The sequence below is a fragment of the Equus quagga genome, chromosome 9 (assembly GCF_021613505.1).
Source record: "Equus quagga isolate Etosha38 chromosome 9, UCLA_HA_Equagga_1.0, whole genome shotgun sequence".
Lineage (NCBI taxonomy): Eukaryota > Metazoa > Chordata > Mammalia > Perissodactyla > Equidae > Equus > Equus quagga.
The window spans coordinates 28,067,513-28,095,454 of NC_060275.1; the positions used below are offsets into that span (position 1 = coordinate 28,067,513).

At 39.7% G+C, this 27,942-nt stretch overlaps 1 protein-coding gene across 2 annotated transcripts in view; it reads left to right on the top strand.

Moving 5' to 3' along the window:
- Positions 1-3,647: 3,647 nt before the first annotated feature.
- The window catches only part of HDHD2 (haloacid dehalogenase like hydrolase domain containing 2), a 38,329-nt gene continuing 14,034 nt past the window's right edge, over positions 3,648-27,942 (top strand). The window contains exons 1-5 of one of the 2 annotated variants that reach the window (XM_046671676.1): positions 3,676-3,790; positions 15,016-15,233; positions 16,693-16,803; positions 20,727-20,935; positions 26,007-26,091. In XM_046671676.1, the coding sequence (XP_046527632.1) occupies positions 16,703-16,803; positions 20,727-20,935; positions 26,007-26,091 (395 nt within the window). In that variant the 5' untranslated portion in view covers positions 3,676-3,790; positions 15,016-15,233; positions 16,693-16,702. Of the gene's footprint in view, positions 3,791-15,015; positions 15,234-16,692; positions 16,804-20,726; positions 20,936-26,006; positions 26,092-27,942 lie in introns of both variants that reach the window. The other variant, XM_046671675.1, reaches the window with a different exon arrangement.

The window sequence follows — 27,942 nt, forward strand, 5'->3', positions numbered from 1 at the left end:
ATCCATTTTCTCTCTTCAGTGAATTAACCGAGTTGCTGACATACATCAGGAAGACTCAGGAGGGCGAGCCCTGCTGGCCTAGTGATTAAGTTTGGCATGCTCTGCTTCAGTGGCCTGGGTTCAGATCCTGGCTGTGGGTCTACACCATTTGTCTGTCAGTGGCCATGCTGTGGTGCATCTCACATACAAAAAGAAGAAGATTGGCAACAGATGTTAGGTGAGGGTGGATCTTCCTCAGCAAAAAAAAAAAAAAAAAAAAAGTATGAGCAGCTTTATTCTGTGACTTAAGTTACTTCTAAAATTTTGAGGCAGGTATTGAATGCCTATGGGCCGTGCCTGAGCTAGAGATGGATGATCTCTGGGCCATGGCTTTGCAACTGAACCAAAGAAATGTACTGGGGATTCTTAGGTGATTACTTGGCTCATGTGAGCAACTAACATATTTGACACTTAGAGGCAATGTTCTTTTCACCTTACAAAGATCTGATGCATGAATCTGAGTTTAAGCCACTGAACAGATTAAAAAGCAGCCATTAATTGAGAGTAGTCCCATTTCTCCAGAGCCTGTGAGCCCTACAGAATTTTAAAAAGAAAGAAAAGAGAGACATTGACCTAACGCTGTTTTCATGTCAAACATATAACTCACCTTCATGTTCATTTAGTGTTGGGATCCTGTCCAAGTTCACTCTGATGGGCAGCAGTCACAGTAGGGCAGGATTCTGTAGCAAAGCAGTTCTGAGGAAAGTGAAGCACTGAACATGAAAGTATTTCATCTCTGGAAGCCACTTACACACTTCTAGCTTTAATGTGCCTGAAGGGAGGTCTGTAAGCTTTCACAGGTTAGCCCAGGTTTCCCCAGAGCAGTTGTGATGCCATAACTTAAGTGCCTGCTTACCTCCCCGCATCCTCTCCCTTAGCCATTCTGAGGATTAACGCTTTGTGATCATTCCGGACTCCAAATATCCATGATGTTGATGGTCCTTATGTATTCTGACCCTGCATCTGTATGCCTCTGGCCTCTTGGGAAGGATCTTGGCTCTAGTCCATAGATATTAACGAAATTCATGTCCTAACCCTTAAGTATGGTAGTTTTTAAACTTCGTTAACAGCAGAACCAGATTTTCAAAACAGGTCCTATGTTTGTTTATTTATTTAGTGGAAGTCATAATAGTTTATAACATTGTGAAATTTCAGTTGCACATTATTATTTGTCAGTCACCATATATATGTGCCCCTCTGCCCCTTATGCCCACGTCCCAACCCCATTCCCCTCTGGCAACCACTAATCTGTTCTCTTTGTCCATGTATTTGTTTATTTGCCACATGAGTGAAATCATAGGTGTTTATCTTTCTTTGGCTTATTTCACTTAACGTAATACCCTTCAGGTCCATCCTGTTGTTGCAAAACATCCATTTGTTTTTGGTTGAAACAGGCACAAGGCCCCTGTTCAACCTCCACCTCATTTTGTCAAGCTTCCTAAGGCCGTTCTACAAGTTTTCAAAAACATGGTTAAAAGGTACCTTTTTAAAAAATGCCTGCTTTAGCTAGAGTAGGCAATATGATCGGTGCTCTATAGGTATATGCAATCACTTGTGTGTCTGTGTGTATACTCATGAAATGACTTGAGAGAAAGCAATATATTTGAGTAGTAAAAAGAGTAGGAGGCAGGATAGTTCTAGTAAGCCAAGAAAAACTTTTTATTATGTGACTTAAACTTCCTAAGACCTCAATTGTTTTTGATTGCTTCATCTGTAAAATTGGTCAGTAACCTTCAGAACAGAAATCTGGTCTAGATGATTTATGTATATCTTTTTCAGGTCACTAACCTTTGATTCTAGACATACCTCCACCAGAGTTCTCCCAAAGTAAAGTGTTCTTGGTGAAATAAAACACTTTCTCATTACCTTAAAGTTTCAAAGTTATTACCAATAATAAAATTTTGATAATCAAAGTGGAATTATTTCTTGCTAAAATTTTCCTTGGCTCCTGATTGGTCATTAGATGTCAAATACTGTGAAAACATTCTGTGCAAGGCCCTGGGACACATAATGGGCAATGCCCAAGAGGATTAATGATCAAGATAAGTTTTGGAATCCTGCTTTTTTTGTTTCCATTCTGAGACTGCTTTATGTGTCCATTCCTCCTTTGAGTTTTTGCCCCTTTTCTTTCCCAAATTCAGCCCCTCCTTTTTGATGTCCCATCTCTTCTTTATTCATCTTGCCCTTTGGCAAGCAAAGACACTTGAGTCTTTTGAGGAGGAAGCCATTAGTTTTGTTCTGTTATTCCCATCATAGTGAATGACACCACCAGTTATACTACCTAACTGCCCAAACCTGAAACCTAGTTCTTGTTGCCTTCCTTCCTTTCCCTTACTCTCAATCTAATCTATCACCAATTTCTATTTTACCTCCTAAAATCTCTTCAATTTGCCTTTGGTTTGTTTCCAAACATTTTAGTTTAAGCATCTCTCTTGTAGCCCTGCAGTAGCTTCTTTTCTGGTCTCCACATACATTTTTGCCTCTCCCATCCATTTCTCCATATTGCATCCACAGTAAGCATTTAGAAAAACGCGTGCCTTAATATTACCCACTTGCTTAAAATCCTTCAGTGGCGTTTTAATCTGGTCAAAGCCACAGCTCCTAGTTCTGAAGGGGAAACTAAAAACAGGTTCCTTTGCCTTCAACCAAGTAGGCCCCTCACACAAAGAATTTGGATTTAACAAACACGAAGAAGACAAAAACAATCTCCAGACCCAGTGGAGAGGAAAGCAGAGGGTCCCTAGTCCAGGGGACAGAAAGGGTTATTGCTCACAACACGGTTGACTGCAGCACTGGCAGAGGGGATGCCGGACGGTTCCAGCAGCATATGCGTCCCCAGTCAAGGGCAAGAGCAGCAGTTTTTCAAGGGGTTCCATGTGTGTAAACCAAAGTGTATCCTATTATGTCACACTGCTTCAGAAAGTTTCTCATCAAGCCGTTTTCATAGAGAGTGCAATAGGATGACCACCTCTGCCCTCAAGGAGTTTAACTTATTTGGATCAAAGGGAGACAAGTAGGGACTCTCAACGGGGAGGGGTGGGAGGAGGTTCCACGTAACCCAAGATATTGCTCCCCTAGGGACGATGGGCAAGCCTGTGGTAGCTCTCTAACGAGAGACAGAGAGGCAGGGTGGGAAACTTGACGGCGTAAGGGCTTGGAACAACTGATGCAGGAAAGGAGGGACCTCGCTGCCTGAGGTAGTGTTTAATAAAGACAGCGATACTGTCAGATGCTATTCAAATAGCAAAGCAGGAAATGACGACTTCAGAGACTGAGTGTTTCAAGGAAAATAGCAAGGAGATGACTTCTGATTACTCCTCGAGAATGGACGATAAGTGGTGGCGTGAGGGAGGGTAGCGGCAAAGAAAGTCAATGATTCTTGGTTCAACAGTGGCGCTGTGGAATGGGCAACAGCTACAAGCAACTCAGACGTTTTTGTTTCCCTCTTGCCTCTGGGCCCAGCAGGCCGCACCCCTCAGGGAGCAGGTCTCAAGAACATCTTCCCGTTCCGCTCGACGGCGGTGAAGCAGCAGGATTAGACCCAGTACCACGTACCGGAAACTAGTAGGTAACCCTAGGCAGAGGAGGCGGAGATGGAAAGAGGGAGGCGGGACTTCCGCTGCGGCGCCGGGCCCAGTTTCCGGCCTCGATCGGACAGCTGCAGGGCCGGGCCTGAGGACGTCGTGGGCCGCTGCGCTGTGCTGCCTTTCCTGTGGCGGGGCTTTTGCTGAGGACAGCGTGCGGAGCGAGGGTGAGGAGCCGCTCTGGGACGGGTGACCGTCTGCTTTTCTGGAGGCTGCATTGCTTTGTGAAGAGGGCTCGGGGACATACCGGTTGCGTTTCTAGGCCACCCCCTCCGGGGGCACGGACCAACCCGCGTGTTCCATCCGTGAAGACTGCGCGCCCCCCCCCCGCCCCCGCATTCCGGGAGGGGCCCGCCCCCTCGGCCGCGGCGCTACTGCGCGTGCGCGGAGCGAGGCGCTTCCGCCAGAACTTGGGGTGCGCGGGGCTGTTAGTCGCCCAGGGCAGACCGCTGGTCTCGTGTGTTAGTCATTTCTCGAAACGTGCCCCTGGACGATATTTCGAAGCTGGCGTCCCTTCCAGTCAGTCTGGCGTTTGCCAGGTCCTGGGACTTGGGCTGGGTCAGAGGGCTGTGGCTCGTCTTGAGGTCCCCTCCCATCCGGCAGATGGAGGAGATCGCTGTTGAGTTAGTGTTGAAAGATCCTTGTTCTTGGAATCCTTCCAGTTATAGAGACCGGGATTCATGAGTTTAGTTAGTTCGGAAGTCTCTATTGAGCGCTAAACAGTGGAAAAGGCAACACAGCCCTTTAACTCACAGAGCTTAACAGTTTGCACAGAGTGACAGGTGCCCTTATGGGAGCGCGCTGGGGAATCCTGGCCCAGCCCCGGGAGAAAGGGAGTTGGACTCGGGAATGCCAGAGGAAGTCATGTTTATCTGAGACCCGAGGACTGAAGGAGTTGGCCCGGGAAAAGGAGGATGTAGGCGGCGGGAGTGGGAGAATGCGAGGAGCAAAAATGGTTTCAGACAAAAGTGGCAACGATGAGGGAGGTAAACTGTAGGACTGCAGGGCCATGGACCTTTGGTGCGGGAGTGCAGACAGACGAGTTGGAGAGGCAAAGCCGGGCTGTGAACGCCAGTGTTCATTGGTCAGACTTTCTCCCGGGGGCACTGGGGAGTCCCTGGAACACTTAATTGGAGACTGACCGAATTATAACATCACTTGTTGCGTGCAAACAGTGGTTCCAGACTTTTCCACGGGAAGCACATGGGGAAGAAAAGAGAATTTGTACTTTCCAGGGGGTCTGAGAGGCATATTCTGAGGAGCCTCAACCTCCCAGGAGAAAATTTTGGATGAAATCTCTTGTTTTATCTTAAACATTTATGCAAGTTTTTAATTACGTATGACAACATATCCTTGTTTTGATATAAAATATGTTCTCAAATTCTCGTTATATTAATGCTTTACTTTAGGGCGTTGAGTCATATTTATCCTGTGATTTTTGTAGCCTTTGACACATCCATCATGTACCCTCCCCTCCTTCCTCTCTCCCCCCACACATAGATAACCCAGCCTTTCTCTGTGTGGAACACTGTTCACGATACTTCACATGTACTACTTTCGTTAATCCTCCTATCAGCCATTAGAAGTGGGTGTTATTCTTTCTACTTTGGCAGTGAAGAAACTGAGGCTGAGAGATTAAGAAAATCGCCTAAGTCCACTCACCTAGTGATTTGGGATTCAAACCCAGGCATGTACAACTCTTTAGTTCTTGTACTTCACCACTGCAGGGTTGCATTTCAGGGAGTGGATTTTGGGCTGGAAACAGGATTCAAAGCAGAGGGAACATTAGGAAGTTGTTGAAATAGGCTAGATGAGAGATGATGATTTCAAAACTAAGATAGTTTTCGTAACGATGAAGAGAAGGGAGTGGATTCGAGACTGTAAAGGTGGTAGAACTGACATGATTTGGCAGTCGTGGATGGGAGGAAGGAGTGGGAGAGCCTGGTGGGTGCAGTTGGGTTGATGGTGCTGCCATTCACTCTTAAGGATCGCAGGAAAAAGAGCAGCTTTGAGGGTAACAAGGACTTGTTGGATGAGATGCTACTGGGATTTACAAGGGGAGATGTCCTCTGAAGTATCTCAAAGCATCCTGTTGGAATGAGAACTTACTTTTCCTCTTTACTTTGAATAAGTACCAGTATCAGTTTATGACTCTTCTAAAGCATATCCTATGAAACTTGTTCAAACCATGGGAGATGGTGGGACATGGCAAGCTAAAGAAACGTGGATTACCTTCAAAGCCTTGACAGTTCTGGGGGCGGTACTAACATTTTACAATTACATTTTATCAAGTACTAACTTCTAGGTCAGGTAACAGGTATTGTAAATGTTCACACAAGGAAAGAGATCATGACAGAAGTGGCCAAGGCCTGTAGTGGGGCTAACTGAAGAAGTATATTTTGAGGTTTGCCTGGGGCACTTCAGTTATGTTCTAGGCCTCAAGTAATCACTCTCAGATATGTAATGCTCCAGAAGAGCATTTTAGAGTTTAGAAGGTATGTTCTATGGAACTGATGAAAGCAAAAATATAGGCTTCTTAAATGCCTTGGTAATATTAAGCCTGTATGAATGCTTCAATCAGGATTAAAATTATCAATATTTATTATCACCACTGGCTAGCTCTAGTTGGACATTTTTTTTAAGTACAATTCTTTTGTTGTTTTTCCAGTCTTGTTTATATTGTCTATCATCACCTTCAGTTAACATTTTTATTGAATATTAGATGTCTCATGAAAGCTGGGTTTTGAGAGAAGCGATTTGAGCTTCCTCTGTATAGAAAAAGAGAATGCTTTGTCTTCATTCTGCATAGCCTTACCTTGCAGTGTATTTAAATTACAGACTCCTTTAACTGACCTACACCCAGATATGAGTCTCTAGGAATGGTCTAGTCTTTTGACTAACAAACTGTTTCCTCTCTCGAGTAGGTATTACTTGATGCTATTGTTGATGTGATCCTCCATTTCAGGGTCACAATAAAGATCAGAAATAGAATAACGTATGAGGACTGCTAGAAAGGGGAGGACTTTGCAGTGGAACCTTGACTAACCAGAACTCTTAATATCTTTTTCTTGCCTCTGCACTTTTTCTTTTCCGACGGATACGTTATAAAAGACAAACAGAAACAGGGGTTTATTTAAAAATCAAAATGCTTTGAAAATATTATTCTAATCAGTCTAACTCTTGCTCCTTTGAAGTAATCTGTTCTTTCACTTGGCTGCCTTCAGGGTCTTCTTTTTGTCTTCACTGTACAACAAAGGTTTAAAGATGGGTTTCTTTTTGTTTATCTTGCCTAGAATTCTTTGGGCTTTCTGAATCTGTACATGGGTACTCTTTCATGTTTTCTGCATACATTTTCAATCTTGTCTTTTATTCTTAAACACGTAGGCATTTTACAGTAACCTGATAATTCCATTATCAGGAGCTCTTACAGGACTGCTCTGTGCACTGTTGTTTCTGTAGGATCTCCCTTCTGGTGCCTTGTTTCTTTAGGTTACTGGCTCATTGTTCTTAGAATTTTATTTGATTTTTTTTTTTTGAGAGAGAGATTAGCCCTGGGCTAACTACTGCCAATCCTCTTCTTTTTGCTGAGGAAGACCAGCCCTGAGCTAACATCCATGCCCATCTTCCTGTGCTTTATACGTGGGACGCCTACCACAGCATGGCTTTTGCCAAGCGGTGCCGTGTCCGCACCCAGGATCCAAACCGGCGAACCCTGGGCCGCCGCCGAGAAGCAGAACGGGCGAACTTAACTGCTGCGCCACCGGGCCAGCCCCTTATTTGATTTTATTTATGAGATTTCTTTGCTGTTTGGGCTGTAACTAATATCTGATATCTTGGGGAGGGTTTGCATTTGCTTCAGCCAGGCACCTGCTAGTCAAGGTCACTCTAATTAAAATCTTGAGGTTTTTCTGAGGACTTATCTTAGGTAATGGGAATTTAGTCTGCAAACTGGATCCAGGGCTGGTTTATGGTTCCAAATTCTTTGTAGCACTGTCTTCCTTCCACCCCTTGGGCCAAATTTCAAAGCAATTGATTTTCTTGTAGTCGACTGAAACAAGGTGGGGTAGGGGTGCCAGTTCTGGCTCATCCCTTCAGTGAAGTTCCAGCTTTTAGGTTGAGAGGATCTCTCTCTTCAGGTGGGCCCTGAGTTTTATCTTTTATTCCCTGAAGGGGCCAAAGGGAAGAAACCCCTAAAACTCTAGTTTACCTAGTGTGGCAGATGCTCGTGGGGCCAAAACAGGCTGCAGTGTCCTGATCATCTCCTCGTTTCTTGCTTTTTTCAGATCTAAGAATTCCTTATTTTCTTCCTTGCTCCTTGAAGCTTCATATATGTATATATTTTTTCTTATAAGTATATATTTCATATGTATTTTTTTAAATCTAGTATTGTTAGGTTTTATTTGGAGAGTTAATTTGGTTACTTAGCCTGCTATATTAATGGAAGCCCAGTCCAAGAGTGATTTTTTAAAATAAGCATACCAGAGTTTGTTCCTCCATAAATGTTTACTTTTCAAATTAGTCAATGTAGAAGACTAGAAGCTTCTGCCATCGCTCAGGACATTTTTGGAACTCCTATTTTGGAACTGCTTTGAGAACTGGTAGCATATTCTTTTGAATATCTTTATTGGCTACACTTTTCATCCTTTAAAGATGGATATAATTTTGAAAGTGTAAGAGTAAAGCCAGCTGAATGAGATGAGTAGTCAAGGAGAGTAATGCTACTTGAGGTTAAAAATAAAGTGGAGCCAGGGCTGGCCCCATGGCCGAGTGGTTAAGTCTGTGCGCTCCGCTGCAGGCGGCCCAGTGTTTCGTTGGTTCGAATCCTGGGCATGGATATGGCACTGCTCATCAAACCACGCTGAGGCAGCATCCCACATGCTACAACTAGAAGGACCCACAACGAAGAATATACAACTATGTACTGGGGGGCTTTGGGGAGAAAAAGGAAAAAAAAATAAAAAAATCTTTAAATAAAATAAAAAAAAAATAAAGTGGAGCCATCAGTTAATGAGGCTGATTTTCATGTGTGGCTCATATACTGGTGCTGAGGATGATTCCTAAAGGGAAAACCTCCAAATACTTTGAGTAATAGTTGTTTGAAATAAACCTTCAGGAAACTAGAAAAAACTTTACTAGAACACTGCATTCCTAAGCATTGTGAATAGTTGTGTGTTTATTGCAGTGAGGAAATATTTATTATTAAAAGGTATTTGACAGTCTTTTAAAAGAGAAAAGTAGCTTGTTGAACAGGTGCCCTCAAATTTTTTCATTAACTTTTTATTCCTTTTGGATGTCTAATTTCATACAGCATTAATAACATAATTCTTTGCATTGACATAATACGTGCCTTATAAATAATGTGTCAAAAGTTCCGTTTAATATTTGTGTGGTGTATCTGATAACGTTCTGTATAGCGGAGGCAAAGTCTGTTTCACTAAAGAGTAGTTTGTCAGGCACATTGAACATTTAAAAGCAGGGAGAAGGCAACTTAGGAACAAGTATTTGTGTTGGTAATTTCTTCATCTGGTACCATCATCCTGAAGGGAAGGTAATATCCATACAGAGAGTAGCTGGGTGTTGATTTTCCCACGTCTAAAACTGGCGTTTCTACAGAGAGGGACAGGAGGTGGTTCTAGAGCTGGTGATCTTGAAGATCCTTCCCAGCTGTAACATTCTTCTCCCTTCGTTACTTAAATGCTTACGTATGGTCTGCTGTCTTAGTCTTATATACTCATGTATATTTTCCTCGTTATCCTTCTTTCTCCTTAAAGCTCACCTTTTCTCCCCACACTTTTGATAAAAGCATATACAAGTTTTTCTTCCTGGGAACACATGTACTCATATTCTGTGGCCCTACAGGGCATTATGTTATATATATGTCCCTTTAAGTGGAATTAGGATGTTTAACCTGCTAGGTTTTTGTTTTGTTTTTTGTTCGAGGGATTTTTTTGCCATTTCTTCCCCGATATGAATCCCTTCCTTTAACACAGAGATCAGCAGACTTTTCCTGTAAGAGGCCAGGTAGTAAATATTTTAGGTTTTGCAGACCAAGAGGCAGAATTGAAAATGTTATGTAGGTGCATATATAACAGGGAAGAAAAATTTTTTTCTTCAGACCTTTTTTTGAAAAAATGAAACACTTTATTTATGGAACTGAAATTTCAATTTCATATTCTTTTAATGTGTCACAAAATATTATTATTCTTTGATTATTTTTTCAACCATCTAAAAATGTAAACCAGTCTCAGCTTGCAGGTCCTATGAAAACAGGTGGTGGCCTTTGGAAGACAGTTTGGCAGTTTCTTATAAAATTAACCATAGACTTACCCTAGGATCCAACAGTCACTCTCCTAGATGTTGACCCAAATGAATTGAAAACCTATTTTAACACAGAAACCTGTGCATGAATGTTTATAGCTGCTTTATTTGTAATTACTGAAAACTGGAAACACTAAGATGAAATTCAACAGGGGAATGGATAAACAAACTGTGGTACGTCCATACAGAGGGCTACTGTTCAGTAACAAAAGGAATGACCTGTTGACTCAGGGAAAAACATGGATGAATCTTAAATGCATTTTACTAAGTGAAGGAAGCCCAGCCCAAAGGCTACACATTTTATGAATCTATTTATATGACATTCTGAAGAAGACAAAACTATAGGGACAGAAAAACATCAGTGTTTGCCAGGAGTTAGTGAAGGGAGAGCAGGTGACTACAAATGAGGTACACAGGAATTTTTAGGGTGATGGAACCATTCTCTGTAGTACTGGGGTGGTAGATTCCTAATTCTATGCAAACCCATAGAACTACGTCACAGAGAATGAACTTCAGTGTCTGTAAACTTAAAAAGAAATTGACTGGGAGATCCCTGGGTGGGAAGCAGACCATGACAAATGAATCGAACTATGTTACAAATATATGACATAAGGACACTGAAGGCTGTGGGGAGAAGCTGACCTAAGTAACTTTGGAAAATTGTGTTATGACTGAAAACTCTAAGGATAGAGACAAAATGAACTGAACATAAACACAGTCCTCTAGTAATTTGTTTTCCATGAGGATAAGAGTTAGCAGTCCTGAAACTGCTGTATGAGTTTACCAGAGATGAACAAGTAAGTGAGTGCGTGATGGATGGTGTGAGCCAGATTTCAGACCCTCTGAGAGGGAAGTTGCAAATAAACAAAGAATAAATATCTGTGAGCCCATACTGATTATATAAATAAGTGACTGAATAAATAAATGGGGAAGAGAGAAGTCTTCCTTACAGAAGAATTCCAAATAATATCTGAGGATACTCCCCTCTCCAGGAGGTAGAGCTAGTACCCCCTGTAGTGACTCTCTTCCAAAGAATACAATACTGAAAGGGAAAAAGAGTAAATGTGGAGAAACCTGGCAAACACCATAATTTATTTAACTAGCCTCCTGTTGATTGTCATGTAGGTTGTTTCTAATCTTGTGCTATTTGAATCTTGTAATGAATGAAAAAAAGGTAATGCATCAGGACCAAGTTGGATTTTGTGCAGAATTGGTTCAACATTAACTTAATTAACCACATTAACAACTTAAAGAGGAAGAATATGATCATCTCATTGAATATGGGAAAAGTAGTAGATAAAATTCAAGAGCCATTTGTGACAGAAATTCTTAGCACTAGAAGAGAATTGGCACTAAAAGAGAATTTCCTTAACCAGCTGAAGTAGCTACAAAGAATCCTACAGTAAGCATGTGTAATGGTTAAATATTAAAATCATTCCCTTTAAAATCAGGAACAGAATAAGGATGCATGTTGCACTACTTCTGTTCAGTTGTAATGGAGTTCCTAACCAGAGTAATAAAACAGGAAAAGAAAACGGGAGAGAAAAGGCTCGGAAAGAAAGAAACAAAATTATCTTTTGCAGTTGATAATATAGTGTCTGTAGAAAATGCAAGAGAATCTACAGGCTAATTATTATAATTAATGAGAGAGTTTAGAATAGTTAAAGGATATAAGATAAAAAATTTATTATGGGGCTGGCCCCATGGCCGAGTGGTTAAGTTCGTGCGCTCCACTGCAGGCGGCCCAGGGTTTCGTTGGTTCGAATCCTGGGTGCGGACATGGCACTGCTCATTGAGCCATGCTGAGGCGGCATCCCACATACCACAACTAGAAGGACCCACAACTAAGAATATACAACTATGTGCCTGCGGGCTTTGGGGAGAAAAAGGAAAAAAAATAAAATCCTTAAAAAAAAATTTATTATATTTTAATACACCCACACCAAACTGTTAGAAACTGTAGTTTAAAATAAAGTGCCATTTACTATAGCAATGTTAGGGATATGTCTCCAAATATATGCGAGACATTTATGTGGACATTTATAAACTGTATAAGAAAACTTACATAAATGGAGAGATGTACCATATTGCTGGATAGGGTGACTCAGTATAATAAAGATCTCAGTTCTCCCAATATTGCTCTATGGATTTAATGCAATTCTAGTCAGAATCCCAAAGGTGGGTTGTTTTTGTTCTAATGGAGAATGGCAGGCATCAACATGGATGAATCTCAGAAATAAAATGTTGAGTAAAATGTGAAAGTTGCAAAGGAATGTGTACATTATGATTTCATTTTTATAAAGTTATAATACATTAAAAATAAGCAATAGGTAAAAATGTAAAGAAAAGCAAGACAATGACTATCACAAAATTCAATATGTTAACTACTCTAAGTGGTAGGAAGGGAACGTAACTGAGCAGGCTCGTTTAGAAGACTTCAACGGTATTGGCAATGTTCTAGTAAGCTGGGGGCTGGGTAGATACACAAGTTTCATTTTTTATAACTATTACTATTATACTAGGTATGAAAATATCTTTCTTTTGCCTTCAGCCCATTTTTAAAAAAGATCCCTTTAATTTATTTTCCTCCAACTTTTATGTTGAAAATTTGTAAGAATAGTGTGATGAAAACTATATACTTTTCACCAGAATTCACTAACTGTTGATATTTTCTGTTTTCTGTTTCTCTCATGCTTTGCATTTAGTTGTTTTGTCTTTTCACACTCCTTCTTTATGAAACAGTTCCCAGCTTTTTTTTGTTTTCTATGACCTTGATATTTTTGAAAAGTTCAAGCCAATTGTTTTGTACAGTTTTTCCTCAGTTTGGAATTGTCTGATGTTCTCCTTATGATTGAGTCAGGTTAAACATTTTTGGCAGGAATACTACATAGATGATGTTGTCGCCTTCTCAGGAAGCACATGATGTCAATTTGTCCCGTTATTAATAGTGTTAATTTGATCCTTTGGTTAAGGTGGTGCCTGGCAGGTTTCTCCTCTATAATTAATGGGGATTCTTAATTTGCAAGTGATTCTTTGAGCCTGGGTGAATATACTATCCCTCAACAATTTTTTCATCCAGCGGTTTTAGCATTCATTGATGATTCCTCCCTTAATCAGTTATTACTTATGGTAGTTGTAAAATGTTGATTTTCTATTTCCAGCATTGCTTCTACATTTTTTAGTTGGCATTCTTCTGTCGAAGACTTTACCTTTCCCATTCCTTTAAAATATTTTTAGCATTAGCATGGACTCATGAATTTGTTTTTTAATTCAACTTATTATTCATTCCTGTTTTTTTAATTTTGGTGCTCAAATTGCCCCAGATTTGGCCAGTGGGAACCCCCTCGAACTAGCTTCTGTGTCCTGTTTTCCTGTGTCCCCACCTGTGATCTGGTGAAACGATATGTTCCAGGCTCACCTTGTACTTTCTCTGCCCGGCCCTGGTTCTGTTTCGTGCACTTTAGCTGTGCTTATAGCTGTTGGAGTGTTGTTGCTTCTTGGTCTTTTTAGTGGACAGCACTAAGAAGAATATATATTTTTTAAATCATGAATTCAGAATGACACCTCCAATTCCAAAGCAACACCACAGGGTTCTTCCTCTCCTCCCACTCCATGTTTATAACTGTTTTCTCCCACTTGGGAGCCTTGATTTTTTTTAAGATCCTCAATAATACCTGCCTCAATATATTTACTCATTTGCTGAGTCCTACAATAGACAGAATGGTTTTGGAACTCATACCACTAGCGTTAACCACCAACAAACCTACCAAGTAAAGATCAAGATTTCCTTGCTGTTCTTTAGTCTTTTGATTGTATCCTAGGAAGGACTAGAGTCAGAGTACTCTGCAAAGGTCATCATAGCTAGGTTAGTTTGTTTCTGTTTGTATTCCATTTTAGGACTGGTTTAATTTAAATTTGAATATATAAATCATTAACATGGTTCAAAGTCAAAACTCAAAGTGTGGGCAAGTTAATAATTTCTCAGTGTCTCAATTTCCTCATCTGTGTAGGATTGCTGAGAAGTTTCAATGAAGTGATAAAGATTGCACAGAGCTTAGCACATGCAGAACGGCATACAGCATCCCATAATTGTGAGCTGGTTTTGCTTTTCTTCTCCTTTCTCGGTGGATTCCTGAGTCACCGCTCTTGTTCCTTACTTTTCCTGGTCTGTGACCCCAGGCCATACATTGCAGGGGGCAGGGAGGTCCCTGTTACATAGTGATGATTGGGAAGGAAGACAACTCACATCTTTTATGGTCCTACTATGTGCTCATCACTTCTAGGCATTCTCCTTAACTCACTGAACCCTCACAGTCCTGCAACCATTCCCTATTATTCTTCCCCTTTTACAGATGAGGAAATGGAGGCTTATTCCAAGGTCCCTCAGCTGACCCTAGATCCTGGACCCATGTGACCCTCATCACCTGGCTCCACTTCCCCCACCTTCTGCATCTCCCTCACTTAGGCCCCAGGTTCTAGCTTGCTTGGGAAAACCCCTGCTCAGGTGTGGGGAGCATGTATAGGGAACACAGCAGACCTGGGGCCCTGCTGGCTGATGGGCTCCCTGGGTCCAGCCAGAGCACCGTTTCTGGGTCCCCCTGCCTCTGCTTCCCCCCCTAGGGCAGACCATGCCAACAGCTCTGTCCTGTGGGGAAATGCAGTTCTCTGATAGGCCCAGGTGCATGTCCACTATTCTAATCACTGGCCAGCACTTGCCAGCAATTGGCTTCAGTTCTGGGACTCACTCTGGGTTTATTTATATTTTATACTTATACCTTGTTTGCAGAGATGGCTGGCTTGGAGTGGGAGCAGGGTCTGGGAAATGGAAGGAGCAAAGGAGCTAAAAGCTAGAAGCTGGGAGGGAGTTTAGGGGTCATCTTTGCCTCCTGAAAGGAATGCACCTAAGGGAGAACAACACTTAAAAAGATAGTACTGGACAGTCTAGAGTATTCCTGGCAGCTTTGGGAGGTGGACCCAGCAGGGATTAGCAGGCCCGTGTTGAAGGGGAGTCAAGGCTCTGGGGGAGGGGTAGTGTGATACATTGATTCTTTCAGCCCAGATCTCCTGACTATAGGCGGTAGAGAAAGATCTTGCCTCCCTGCCCTACAAATGGAGGAGAAACTTAGGACCACAGAGGGGAATGCGCTTGGCCAAGGTCACAGAATGAATTTGAGGCAGAACCAAGACCACCACCGAGCCTGCTGACTGCCAGTCCCGAGCTCTCACAATTGCGTCTCATAGGGAGCTAGCTAGGAGGGAGAGGTCTTCCCCCTACCTGCCATCTGTCCCAAGGTAAGATGCCATAAGCCACCTGGAAGCTCTTCCCCTGAAGTTCTCCGCAAATTCTTGGTAATTGCCTACTTACAGCTCCCCAGGTCCTTTCCCCTTTCCTGCCACTTCTCACGTTAAAGGAGATAGTCCCTCTAGCTCTGCCACTCACATTAGGGCCTGACACTTACTAAGTGCTCGGTCAACGTGTGCAGATGAATAGGGCAACTTGGCAACCTCCTGTGGGGTGTGAAGATGAGCACAGCTCTTCAGACCCAGCAAGACCCAAGAGAAATGTTCACATGCACATCCGCCAGGAGACATGTACCAGGATGTTCACAGAGGCACTCTTTGTTATAATAAAATGTGCAAAATTACCTGAATGTTCGTGATCAGGGGAACAGGTAAATAGTGTATTCATACAATGGAATACCATACAGCAGTGACAGTGAATGAACTATGGCTGCATGTGTTAACATGGATATATTCTCACAAACATAATGTGGAGTAGTAAAGCAAGTCGCTAAGTATACATATATTAACATTAATGCAAAGCTTTCACCACATCAAAATCAGAAGAGTAGCTACCTTGGAGAGGGGAAGAAGGAGAATCGGATCAGAGAGGGTACACAGAGGGCTCCAGCTCTGTCTGTGGTGTTTTATTTCTGAAGCTGAATGGTAGGTATTATTCTTGATACCTTTTTATGTGTCGAAAATATTTCATTATTAAAAAAAAGGAAAGAAGAAATGAATGAATGTTTAAGAAAAACTAAAAATGAAGTCCCATCCCCTTCTCTTTAGCTTTCATACTCTTCTTACCCACTCCTTTATTATCGTTAAACTGTACGTATAGCTTATTACTCCACTGTATATATGATATAACTCATAATAAACAAATTTTAAAGGGAAAATATGCAAAAGGAAAGCTGTACATTGTAAGGTAAGAAAACTATCTCCTGACTTGGAAGTTACTGTAGAACTTGAAAGTTCCTCCTCAGTGACCTGTAAATACTGGGAGCTCCTTCACCAGCTGTGCTATTTCAGGATATAACAGTGGAAATGGGCAATTAAAACATTTTCGTTCTATGTAGCCAAAGATGAAAAAGATTCTGCCAGTGATTTAGTGCTTCCAACCACCCATTCTGCAGAGTATGTTATTCTCATGTTTTAAAATAAAATAAATGAATGAGTTGTTCTATCAAAGAGTTATTTTAAGAAACCTGGAAGTAAATATTAACTTCTCTTTCAGCATTTCCCTTCCTATGGTTTTAATTCAAGATTTTTTTTTAAACTAAGCATTATAAAAATTTTATGGATCAAATTGTGGATTTTTTATTTTTAAAAACATTTTTTTCCAGAAGAGAAGCAGCTTAACACTGTGCAGGATCTTTCTGGATATGAATGATATTTTTGAAGACTTACCAGTTTTTAATTGTCCATTGTTTCCTAAACTGTATTTTTAATTTCATTTGCTCTCTCCTAGGGAATGAAGGATGGCAGCACGCCGTGCATTAAAAGCTGTTTTGGTAGATCTCAGTGGCACACTTCACATTGAAGATGCAGCTGTGCCAGGCGCGCAGGAAGCTCTTAAAAGGCAAGCTATCCTCCAGGTTCAGCTGACAAATATGTTTGTAAGTGCCATTTTGCCAAGGCAGATCATTAGCTAAATGGATGGCATTTCACCAGCTTACCATATATACAGGAACTGCCTTGGGTTTAGCTAGAAGATGTATGCATTGTAATATCCTCCAAACATTGTTCTCTAGGCCTTTATTAGGTTTGGCCTTTTGATCTAGTCTTTTTGTTCTTTGTATGTGTCTTTTTCTAAGTCAGTAATGTAAATTTGGGAATGAAAACTCAAAATTCAAAAACGTGGAATGAATAGCATGGGAAAAATCACAAGTGAATCCTGGAATCACAAAAGGAAACATCCGCATACACAGAGTCCTAGTTCCACCCTCTCCCCCTTCACCTAAGATCTAGCCTTGAATGTGCAGCTGCTCAAATAAGATTTAATTAAGGGATTTGAAATTTTAGAATTATTTCCATCAACTAAATTTAATGCTTTCGAAGGTTAGAGACTGTCTTATATTTCTGATGTACCAACCACAGGATTAAACACAAGTCTGGATACAAACCAGAGATACGTAGTAAAAGATGGTTAAAGCGAACTGAATGTGGATGTGTGCTTCTGGGTGTCCTGAAAAAAATACTCATCAACACAAAAGAACTAATTATCAGTATTAAGCACCTTCACCCTGAAATAATTTAGAGAAGTTTACAAAATCAGCAATGCTTAGCATTGTGGTGCTTATCATTTTCCAACCTTAAAATATTCATAGTATCCTGTTATTCAGAAAATCAGTGACTAGTATCACAGTACCTAAGTAAGAGAGACTGTGTCAAGGAGTCAGGAGAAGTCCAGCTCTGCGACTGATTTTCTGTTGACGTTAAAGGATATGTTGTCCACCATTTCTCCACCTACAAGTGAACATCCTGACTCCTGACTAAATTGATAGCTTCCAGCTGATGCCTACCAGATAAAGTCTCTTTATATTTGTTGATTCCTCAAATGGAAAGTAAGCTCCTTAAGGAAGTGTGAAGTCTGTGGAATAAGTAGCATTGGACAGGACCTTCTACTTCTATAAAAATGAACTTTCTACTCTGTATTGAAAAAAAACTTTTTATTTTTAGCAAACAATGACACGTCTAAGTAGCTCTGATAAACTATGAGCCTGCCATTCTGGAGGGACGGGAGCCTACGAATTGTTCTCTTACTGGCACTGGTGGGTTTCCATCCTGGAGAACTCCCTATACTGGCACTGCCAGTTTTGGTTTCTATAGAAACAGACTAGGGGAAGTTGAGGGACTAGTAAAAAGAAAAGCTTAAAAAAAAAACTCATTAAAAATGATGTGGTTATTTCAACACTCATACTTGTTCATTTTTAGGATAATAGTTGTGTTGAAGTAATCAATTTCTTTTGAGAGATAAATCACCAAATTTAATGTTTTGCAGAAAAGCTACCAAACAGATGTTATAGAAGTAGTCATGACTACAGTGAATTATTTAATCATATAAATTTATTGACTATTCTTTGGGTGAATACTTAAAAATCTCTTTTCTGTTTTATTTGCTTTCTTTTTTTAAGTTGAGATTAGTGCTTTTTATGCCTTGTATCCTTTTGGGGCAGGCATAATATAAAAAGCAACAGGGCATTAATATAAAATTTTAAATTGTAGCTAAACTAAAATTATTTTTAGATTTTGGATTAAAATACTATAGGACCCAGAAAATAATTTTTATTTTATTATTTTTTTCTCTGACTTCATTTTTTTTATTGAGTTCATAATAGTTTACATCATTGTAAAATTTCAGTTGTATATTATTTCCTGTCTGTCACCACATAAGTGCTCTCCTTCAGCCCCTGTGCCCACCCCCAGCCCCCTTCCCCTGGTAACCACTGAACTGTTTTCGTTGTCCATGTGTTTGTTTATATTCCACATATGAGTGAAATCATCTGGTGTTTGTCTTTGTCAGTCTGGCTTATTTCACTTAGCATAATACCCTCCGGGTCCATTCATGTTGTTGCAAATGGGATGATTTTGTCTTTTTTTTATAGCTGAGTAGTATTCCATTGTATATATATATATACCACATCTTCTTTATCCAATCATCGGTTAATGGGTACTTGGATTGTTTCCCTGTCTTGGCGATTGTAAATAGTGCTGTGTTGAACATAGGGGCCCATATGTTACTTTGGATTGTTGATTTCAAGTTCTTTGGGTAGATACCCAGTAGTGGGATAGCTGGGCCACATGGTAGGTCTATTTTTAGTTTTTTGAGGAATCTCCATACTGTTTTCCATAGTGGCTGCACCAGTTTGCATTCCCACCAGCAGTGTGTGAGGGTTCCCTTTTCTCCACACCCTCTCCAACATTTGTTATTTTTAGTCTTAGTGATTATAGCCATTTTAATAGGTATAAGGTGGTATCTTAGTGTAGTTTTGATTTGCATTTCCCTGATGATTAGTGATGTTGAACTTCTTTTCTTGTATTTATTGGCCGTGTGTATAGCTTCTTTGGGAAAATGTCTGTTCATATCCTCTGCCCATTTTTTGGTTGGGCTGTTTGTTTTTTTGTTGTTCAGTTGTGTGAGTTGCTTATGTATTACGGAGATTAACCCCTTGTCAGATATATGATTTCCAACTATTTTCTCCCAATTGGTGGGTTGTCTTTTTGTTTTGATCCTGGTTTCATTTGCCTTGCAGAAGCTCTGTAGTCTGACGAAGTCCCACTTGTTTATTTTTCTTTTGTTTCCTTTGTCTGGGAAGACATGGTACTGAAAAGATCCTTTTAAGTTCGATGTCAAAGAGTGTACTCCCTATATTGTCTTCCAGGAGTTTTATGTTTCAGGACTTATCTTCAAGTCTTTGATCCAGTTTGAGTTTATTTTTGTGTATGACATGAGATAATGGTCTACTTCCATTTTTTTGCATGTGGCTGTCCAGTTTTCCCAACACCATTTATTGAAGAGACTATCTTTACTCCATTGTATGTTCTTGGCACCTTTGTTGAAGATTAGCTGTCCGTACATGTACGATTTTGTTTCTGGGCTTTCAGTTCTGTTCCATTGATCTGTGTGCCTGTTTTTGTACCAGTACCATGCTGTTCTCATTACTATGGCTTTGTAGTACATTTTGAAGTCAGGGATTGTGATGCCTCCAGCTTTGTTCTTTATTCTCAGAAATAATTTTTATTTTTAAAGAAAGCTAGACTATCATGAATTCTTTCTTTAATACCTGATTGCCAGTTTAGGTTCCAAAAGCAGATCATGGAATCAAAAGAATCTTGTAAGTAGTTCAAGGAGAAAATACATTTCAGTCTATAAAAGTGGAGTGTTTCTTTGAGCTGTTGAGGAGTTCCTGTTTATAAACTCAGTAACACATTAGGGCTTAGCCGGTCTCTAATTGGCTAGACAGAAAGAACAACATCCCAAGGTGTCCTCTGTTCTCCTACTACAGGAGATCAAACCCTGTACCAGGACATAGATTGGAGTTCTTGTCTCACCCCTACTGCCACCCGGCTGTATAAAGCTGAGCAAGTCACTGAACTCCTCTAGGCCTCGGTTTACTCATCTTTAAGACAAGAGGCTTGCACTAGTAGATGATCTCTAAGATGACTTTCACCTCTCATATTCTCTGAGGATGGTGGTTTTCTAAGCTTTGTTTTTTTTCTTTTTTACTAAAACCTTGCAGTAAAATTTGGTTAAGGTATAGAAGGCCCTCCAAAAGGTAGAAATAGCTTTTATAATTTGACTTTGCAGCCTTTGGAGATGAAACAGCCCATAAGGTGTGGATAATATTTAGGCAATTCTGGGTAGATTTTTAAAAAGCTTATTGACCATTCTCAGTGACTGTCCTTCCTTTTCCGACTTTTGGCAAGTGCTACCAAATTAGGAGGTTTTATGGAACTAGAGTATAAAAGCTGCCTATTGACATCTGAATTTTCCTTTTCCAGGTTACGTAGCGCTTCCGTAGTGGTTAGGTTTGTGACCAACACCACCAAAGAGAGCAAACGAGACCTATTGGAAAGGTTGAAAAAATTGGAGTTTGATATCTCTGAAGATGAAATATTCACTTCTCTGACTGCTGCCAGAAGTTTAGTGGAGCAGAAACAAGTCCGACCCATGCTGCTAGTTGATGATCGGGCACTACCTGATTTCAACGGTGGGGGAATTTGGAAAGATTTGAAAATTGGTTCTTTGTATCTTCTTATAAGTCATTCTTAAAGCTGGATGTTAAGAAATGTTTATTTAGATTTCCTCCTGTTATTATTGAAATGATCAACAGTTTGAATTTAAATTGGTTTTTCCCAAACCCTTTTTCACCCCGCTCCACAATAAGTGAAACACATTGCACAGTAACTTAGTACATATGCACTAAACAGTACTTACTCTTACTGTGTGAGAAGTACTCAATTTTCTATTTGGTTTACTTAATTGTCTGTTTGATTTTGATGCTGCTTAGAGCCCTCCAAAATAGTTTCACAGTATACTAATGGGTCATGACCCGTGGTTTGAAAAAACACAGGTCAAAATTACTTGGAGTAAGTTTTATAATCCTCAATCTAGGAGCCACTGTATTAATTTGATTAAATGAGATAAGCCAAGATCTCTTTATTTAAAAATAGATGTCATTTTGTATAGTGTGAAGTTTTTGCATTGACCATGAAATATTTTTAATCAAGAGAAAATAAAACTGTTTTCTCTTTGGCAAAATTAACGGACTCTGGAAAAATATCCTCATTTTATGAAGCTTTGCTACATTGCTTCTTTTTGTAGGTGGTACTCAGAGTGAAATGACACAGTATAGGAAAATGGGTATAAATACATTGTCGTAAAACCTTGTAATGGCTTTACAAATAATGATTAGGTAAGTTCAGCATGCCCACCATTGGGCAGAACTTCAAAACTTGTACAATCAGGAAATATACCAGTATATCAATCAGAATTATTATCTGTAAGAAACAGAAACCAATTTTGTCTGAATTTAACAGAAAATAAATTTATTAAAAAGATCTGAGTGCTGACAGGAATGTAAAATGGTACATCTCCTGTGGAGAGGGATTTTGCAATAGCTAGAAAAATTGCATATGAAGCAGTAATGCTATTTGTAGGAATCTATCTCCAAGACATAGTTACAGAAATGCATGACATATGAAGAGGGTTATTCATTATGGCCTTATTTTTAATAATAAAAGACTGGAAACAACCTGAATGTTCATTGGAAGGGACTGATTAATTAAACTATGATATCCACAAAATGGGATGGTTTGTAACTGAAAAATAAGTAATGCTGAAGAATTCTATCTCCTGATGAGTGATTTTCATAAAATATATTAAATGAAAAAAGGTGTAGAAAATCCTACACGTTTTCTATGTAAGAAAATGAGAGGGAAATGGATATATATGTCTTTCTTATATTTGTAAAAGGAAGCTAAAGAAAGATAAGTGAAAGACTAATAAAAATGGTTATCTAAAGGATGAGGGAGGGAGGAGGGAGGGCCAGGAGAGAAGACATCTCTTCTCTCTATATAACAAGTACCTTGTTATATTTAGTTTTGACTTTGGATCCGTGTAAATGTTTGATGTATTTAGTAAAAGACAATTAAAAAGTAAAAAACAAACCAGTCCCTGAAAACTAAGGAAAAAAAAAAACTAAAGAACTTTACTTTATATCAAGTTGGTGACATAACCACTCAAAGAAAAGAATTACTTCAGATGACTTGAAAATATAGTATTTTGGGGGCCAACCCTGTGGCTGAGTGGTTAACGTTCCACATGCTCTGCTTCGGCGGCCCAGGTTCACAGGTTCAGATCCCGGGTGCGAAGCTACTCCACTCATCAGCCATGCTGTGGAGGCATCTGACATACAAAGTAGAGCAAGACTGGCACCGATGTCAGTTCAGGGCGAGTCTTCCTCAAGCAAAAAAAAAAAAAAAGGAGGATTGGCAATGGATGTTAGCTCAGGGCAAAGCTTCCTCACACACACAAAAAATATGGTATTTTGACTGTTTGTTCATAGCGAAATAAATTCTAAGGATAAAAGAACTGCATTCAGAAATCTTACTGTTACTAGTAATGTTGGTATTGTTAATTTAAAATTATAGACACAGGATAAAACAAAGTAATAATTATGCTAATATTGTTAGGATCCAAGATTTCAAGTGTAAGTGAAAAGAGATACAAATATGAAGATCAAATAAGTTAATTAAAAGCTGTATATTATTAGTTTTGGATTGAAAATACCATTATCGGCTCCTTTGTTCTCTTAAAATATACATTATCTAGATCTTCCACTGAAAAGGCCCAGAAGCAGTGACAACCCGGTGCTCAGACTGGTGTCTTCTACCATTTCCCGCTTTAGTTCCTTGGAGAAATGGCTGCTTCCAGATCTGGGCAGGCATTGTATAAGATGAGCCTGGGATAACTGTGTTAGCAGGGAAACTATCGAAGACTAATGAGGTCATGTCTGAAGGACCCTGGGGCCAATTTGAAGGCATAATTTTTGAGGATCAAAAAAAAAAAAATGATTGCAATAGATAGCGCATCATATACATAAAAAAGCCATGAGTTCAAAATGGTGCTCAGCCCCACAGAACTCATTGATTACTATTGGAGGTGGTTAGGGCCGTAACTCATTATTCTGAAAATGGCTAAATTAAGGGAGTGAAACAAGCATTTATCCTGCCTTTCCTATTTGAACTGTATCATAGAGTAATCGGATATTTGATGAGGGTAAATTCTTTGTAGATGAATTCCAGCTAGTAAACGTAAAAGGAATGGCAGAATTAGGAAATCACCATTTGGCAAGCTCTAGTGAAACAAGCAACAACAACAATAGATTTTAAACACATTTGGTGAAGTGCTGATGGGGAACTTCAGAATAGAGGCATCAAGTCGATACCACTTAAACCCACTGATCAATCTTATCACTAGAAGTTGAACAGCCAGAATTCTTGTGCTTCATGATGTGATATAATAGGAAACTTATACCATTACCTATGAAATAATCTTTCCTAAAAGTTGAATGTGAACCTATGAAACCTCTAGATCTAATTACCAGTTTGGAAGAAATATAAAGGTAAAAGAACAAATTAAATATTATTATAAGCAGTCAGCCAAATCCAGAATGTAAGACATTTTCCAGGGATTATCATCTAGTTGCTTCCCTAAGTGGAGAGGAGTGCTGTTATAGAGTGAGACGCAGGAAATAACAGTGAGATGCAATGTATGGACCTTGTTGGGTGCCAATTACATGTCAGATGTAAAAAAGACATTTGGGGAGATTCAAATGTGGACCAGGTTTTGAGTGATATTAAAGAATTATTAACTTTGTTGGTATAATAATGTTAAAGTGGTAATTTTTAAAAAATCTTTATCAAAGAGACATACTGAAGTATGAAGGGGTGAAATGACACAATATCTGGGATTTGCCTTAAAAAGACTTTCAAAAAAATGTAAGGGGTTATAGATAAGATTGGGAAAATGTTGATGGTTGCAAAAGCTGGATGATGGGTACATCAGGGCTCATTATGCTAGTGTTTGTACTTTTATGTATTTTTGAAAATTCCCATGACAAAAAGAAAACAGGCTGCTTGGGTAGCTTACAGAACTGTCAAGGAGAGCAGGAGAGTTAGCCTTAGTGGCTGTGCAGCCAGGAGCAAGGTGCAGTATCATAGCACAAAACTGAACATGCCACCGATAGCCCTGCTGAGCATTGATGTCTGCAGCTTGCCCTGCCCAGTGGCACTGGAGACTGGATGCTCCAGCTAGCACTGCTGCCTTAGAATCTGAGGCTGCAACCGTCACCTCTTACACAGGACGTTCTCCCTGCTTCTTTGTGTTACGAGTTCCCAGTTCAGAGCCCAGGGTGGCTGCTTTTGATTGGCAGAGCCTCTGTCTCAAGGCAGCACCCATAGCTGCAAGAGAGGCTGGGAAAGTCTTTGGTGTTTTCAGCCTCTCTAATGAGAGAGGGAGCTCTGCCTCTCAGCAAGCCTTATGAGCTGGTGAATCCCCTAATTATGAGAATGGTGTTCAGAAACGGGGCAACCAAAAATAATGACAAATGCACTCTATAGTCAACGAATTTATGTTTCTGGGCTAGTTGAAGTACTACAAAACAAGTTTTTAATCAGATTTTTCTCTTTTGACTTTATTTGAAGAAGGTTAAGATTTTAGTTGTATCAGCAGTGAGCTGGAGTTGGGATATATAGGCAGAGTCCCTGGTGTGGAAGAAATCTTTGCCATTCAGTCTGGAGCTGTACTTGTGCCATCTTTATATACATGAAAATACCCAAAGTGGAGGGGTTTTTGAAAGGAATGGAAATATCTTTGCTAATTTTGACTATCCTTGCTAATGGTAGATGGAGATAATAAAAAGAACACAAAAAACTTCAACTCTTACTGTAGCCAACAATTTTATTTTCTTCCTTCAACAAACTTTAACCAATTACTCAATACTTAGGGCTGCTGCTAAGGAGGAAATTGGGAATCTTGGATATCTGCCCTTCCTATTTCTTCCTCTCACATTTTAGTGGACTTGATCATGAAAATTCATAAAGGCAGGCAATAAGAGAGGCAAATAGGAATTGGCATATGGATAATCCATAGAACCTTTAATCAGAGTTTTAATAACTGTGACAGTGAATGTCCCTGTTTGGGTGTTGCATCTAAAGTGCTGTTACCAGGTACCAAGCTCTTAAAACGTGCTTTAATTATAGAATAATATTTGTAAAACTACAAGTAGATTAGGCGTTATGTAGGGAACTGTAGAATGCACAGCACAGTCCGTATTTATCATGAATGTGTTAACCTCAGCTGTGTCAATTAGAGAGTCTCATTTCCCTTGCCTCTTAGATTTTCAGTCCCGCATCAGTTGCTATTGATCTGATAGCTCATAGGGAACTCATGGCTGTTCCTGTTGATTGTAATCAGTAGAGCTTTTTGAAGTTAGAAATTGTTACTTGTTGGAGAACATCAGGTTCCAAGTTTCACTTTAGGTCTCCTAGTTACTGAGTAGCTCTCAGACCATGTAAAAAGAATATGCGAAAATACTAGGAGATGTTTTTTTCTTTTTTTTCTTTTAAGTATCTCTTCTGTTTCCAAAGTACACTGGGCAGGATAATCTCTTAAACTTCAGATTATGGCTACAGCAAAAATTTGGACTTGATTGATTAAAGTGTGACATTACTTTTAATTGCATTTTTCAACAATTGTATATACTTTTTCATTCTCAGGAATACAAACAAGTGATCCTAATGCTGTGGTCGTAGGATTGGCACCAGAACGTTTTCATTATCAAATTCTGAATCAGGCATTCCGGTAAGTCTGTACCTGTTTGTTTCTCACCTGATCTTCCACTCCCCTTGTTCCCTTCCTGTGTTTTTCTCGTGTGAGGTTATACTGTTTTACTTTCTGGCCACCTAGATTATACATGAGGACAGACATCTTCAAGATCACCTCAAGATGACCATCAGATAGTGTTTATTTCCATCTTGTGTAGTGTTTTTAAAAAGTGATCAATATGTTAAAAATGTGATGATCGTTAGGGTTTTTCTCATTTATAGAATCAATATTCTGGAGTAGAAATTCATAATAAAATTGCAGCTCTTAAAGTTAGCAGATTTCTTTTATTATCACTCCTGTGATTCTTAACTAACTATGCCAATTTCTGATGGAAAACAGCAGGCAGGCTAATGCACAAAAAACAGTAAATCCGATTCTTCCTCCAAGGAGGATCCAGGCTACGGGAAAAAGTGACACATTTGATCACATTTTCAAAGAAATTATTCAATGAATGGTAATGACACTCTGAACTGGGATAGTGGCAGTAGGGTGAAGAAAACCAGGTTCAGGTAACATCAACACGACTTGATGGATGATTGGGTTTACTGGGTGAAGAACAGTGCATCAAGGAGGACATCTGGGTTTCTAACCTGAGCACGTGTGATAGAGGACACTCCCTGCTCAGGGCTTCAGAAGGTGGTAAGTTTTGGTTGGGGCTGTTTGGCCTGTGGGATATCTAAGTAGAGACGTTCCAATGTCTGTTGGTAGAAATTTGGGGAAATGCAACTAACACATAAAATGTTATAAACCTTCAGTCATGTGTGCATTTTACTGATAGGAAGTTTTTGCTGCTCTTTCCAAAAGGAAGGCTGCATACTGGTTCTTGTACTTCCTAACAGAAATTGGATCAGAGTTTACCTGCAAATCTGCTCTAGAGTGAGACTGTGGCTTTTTCCCTTGCATTTTTCATTTTTTATCTTGCCTTTTGCTTCTTGTCAAACCATTAAACAGAATAGTTTGCCTTTGAATTTGTGACAAGTAGTTCAAAATATTACATAGGGATACGTTGAACTAACTTAAAAAAAAAATTTGGTAGTTAACTGCAAGAATGCTATAAGAAAGTCATTTTCTTACTAGTACAAGGATCTACAAGAATCATTCTAACTTATACTTGATGTAGAATTCATTTCTTGATGTATATGTGCTAGAATCAGAATGTTTTTAGGAAATTTTAAAACTCACTACAAGCTTCACCCATCTGGGCACGTTATTTACTGTTGATCTTGAAAATGGCTATTCTCATATATAGTCTTTGTGGCCAGAAATAGCACTTTGGGAACAGTCACCTTTTTTTCCTGTGTGCACATCAATTTTCCATCCTCGGTTAATGGAAACTATGGCTATGTAATGCACTTTTATTTGTGACTCTTTCACTCGCTGCGGTAGTCAAGTCTTTGTTTAAAAGGAACAAACTCACTTTTTATAGTTACTCAGTATCCATTTACTGTAGTTTTTTCCTGGAGATCCACTGCTATGCCAGATTCCTTGAAGATGTACTTCAGGGTATATGGTGTTAAGATTTCTTTTGCTTCACCTACTTTTATTATCCTACTTTAGCTTCTGGGGGGCGGGGGGATTATCTCACCTGCTCCCTTAAGTAAGGATGACAACTATACCAGCGTCAGTTTTCATTTGAAGTAGAGAACCTGCTACTATTTCTTACTTCCGAATTTACCCCTACTACCGTTTATTCATTTCTTTAACCACAGAATTCAAGGAGAAGGAGTTGATTGATTTTAGCCGGTAATTTGGGAAGGACATATTTAATAGGAGGTTGGGAGGTCTCTGTGTTAGATGACTACTCGACCCAGGTTAACAAAAAGGTAT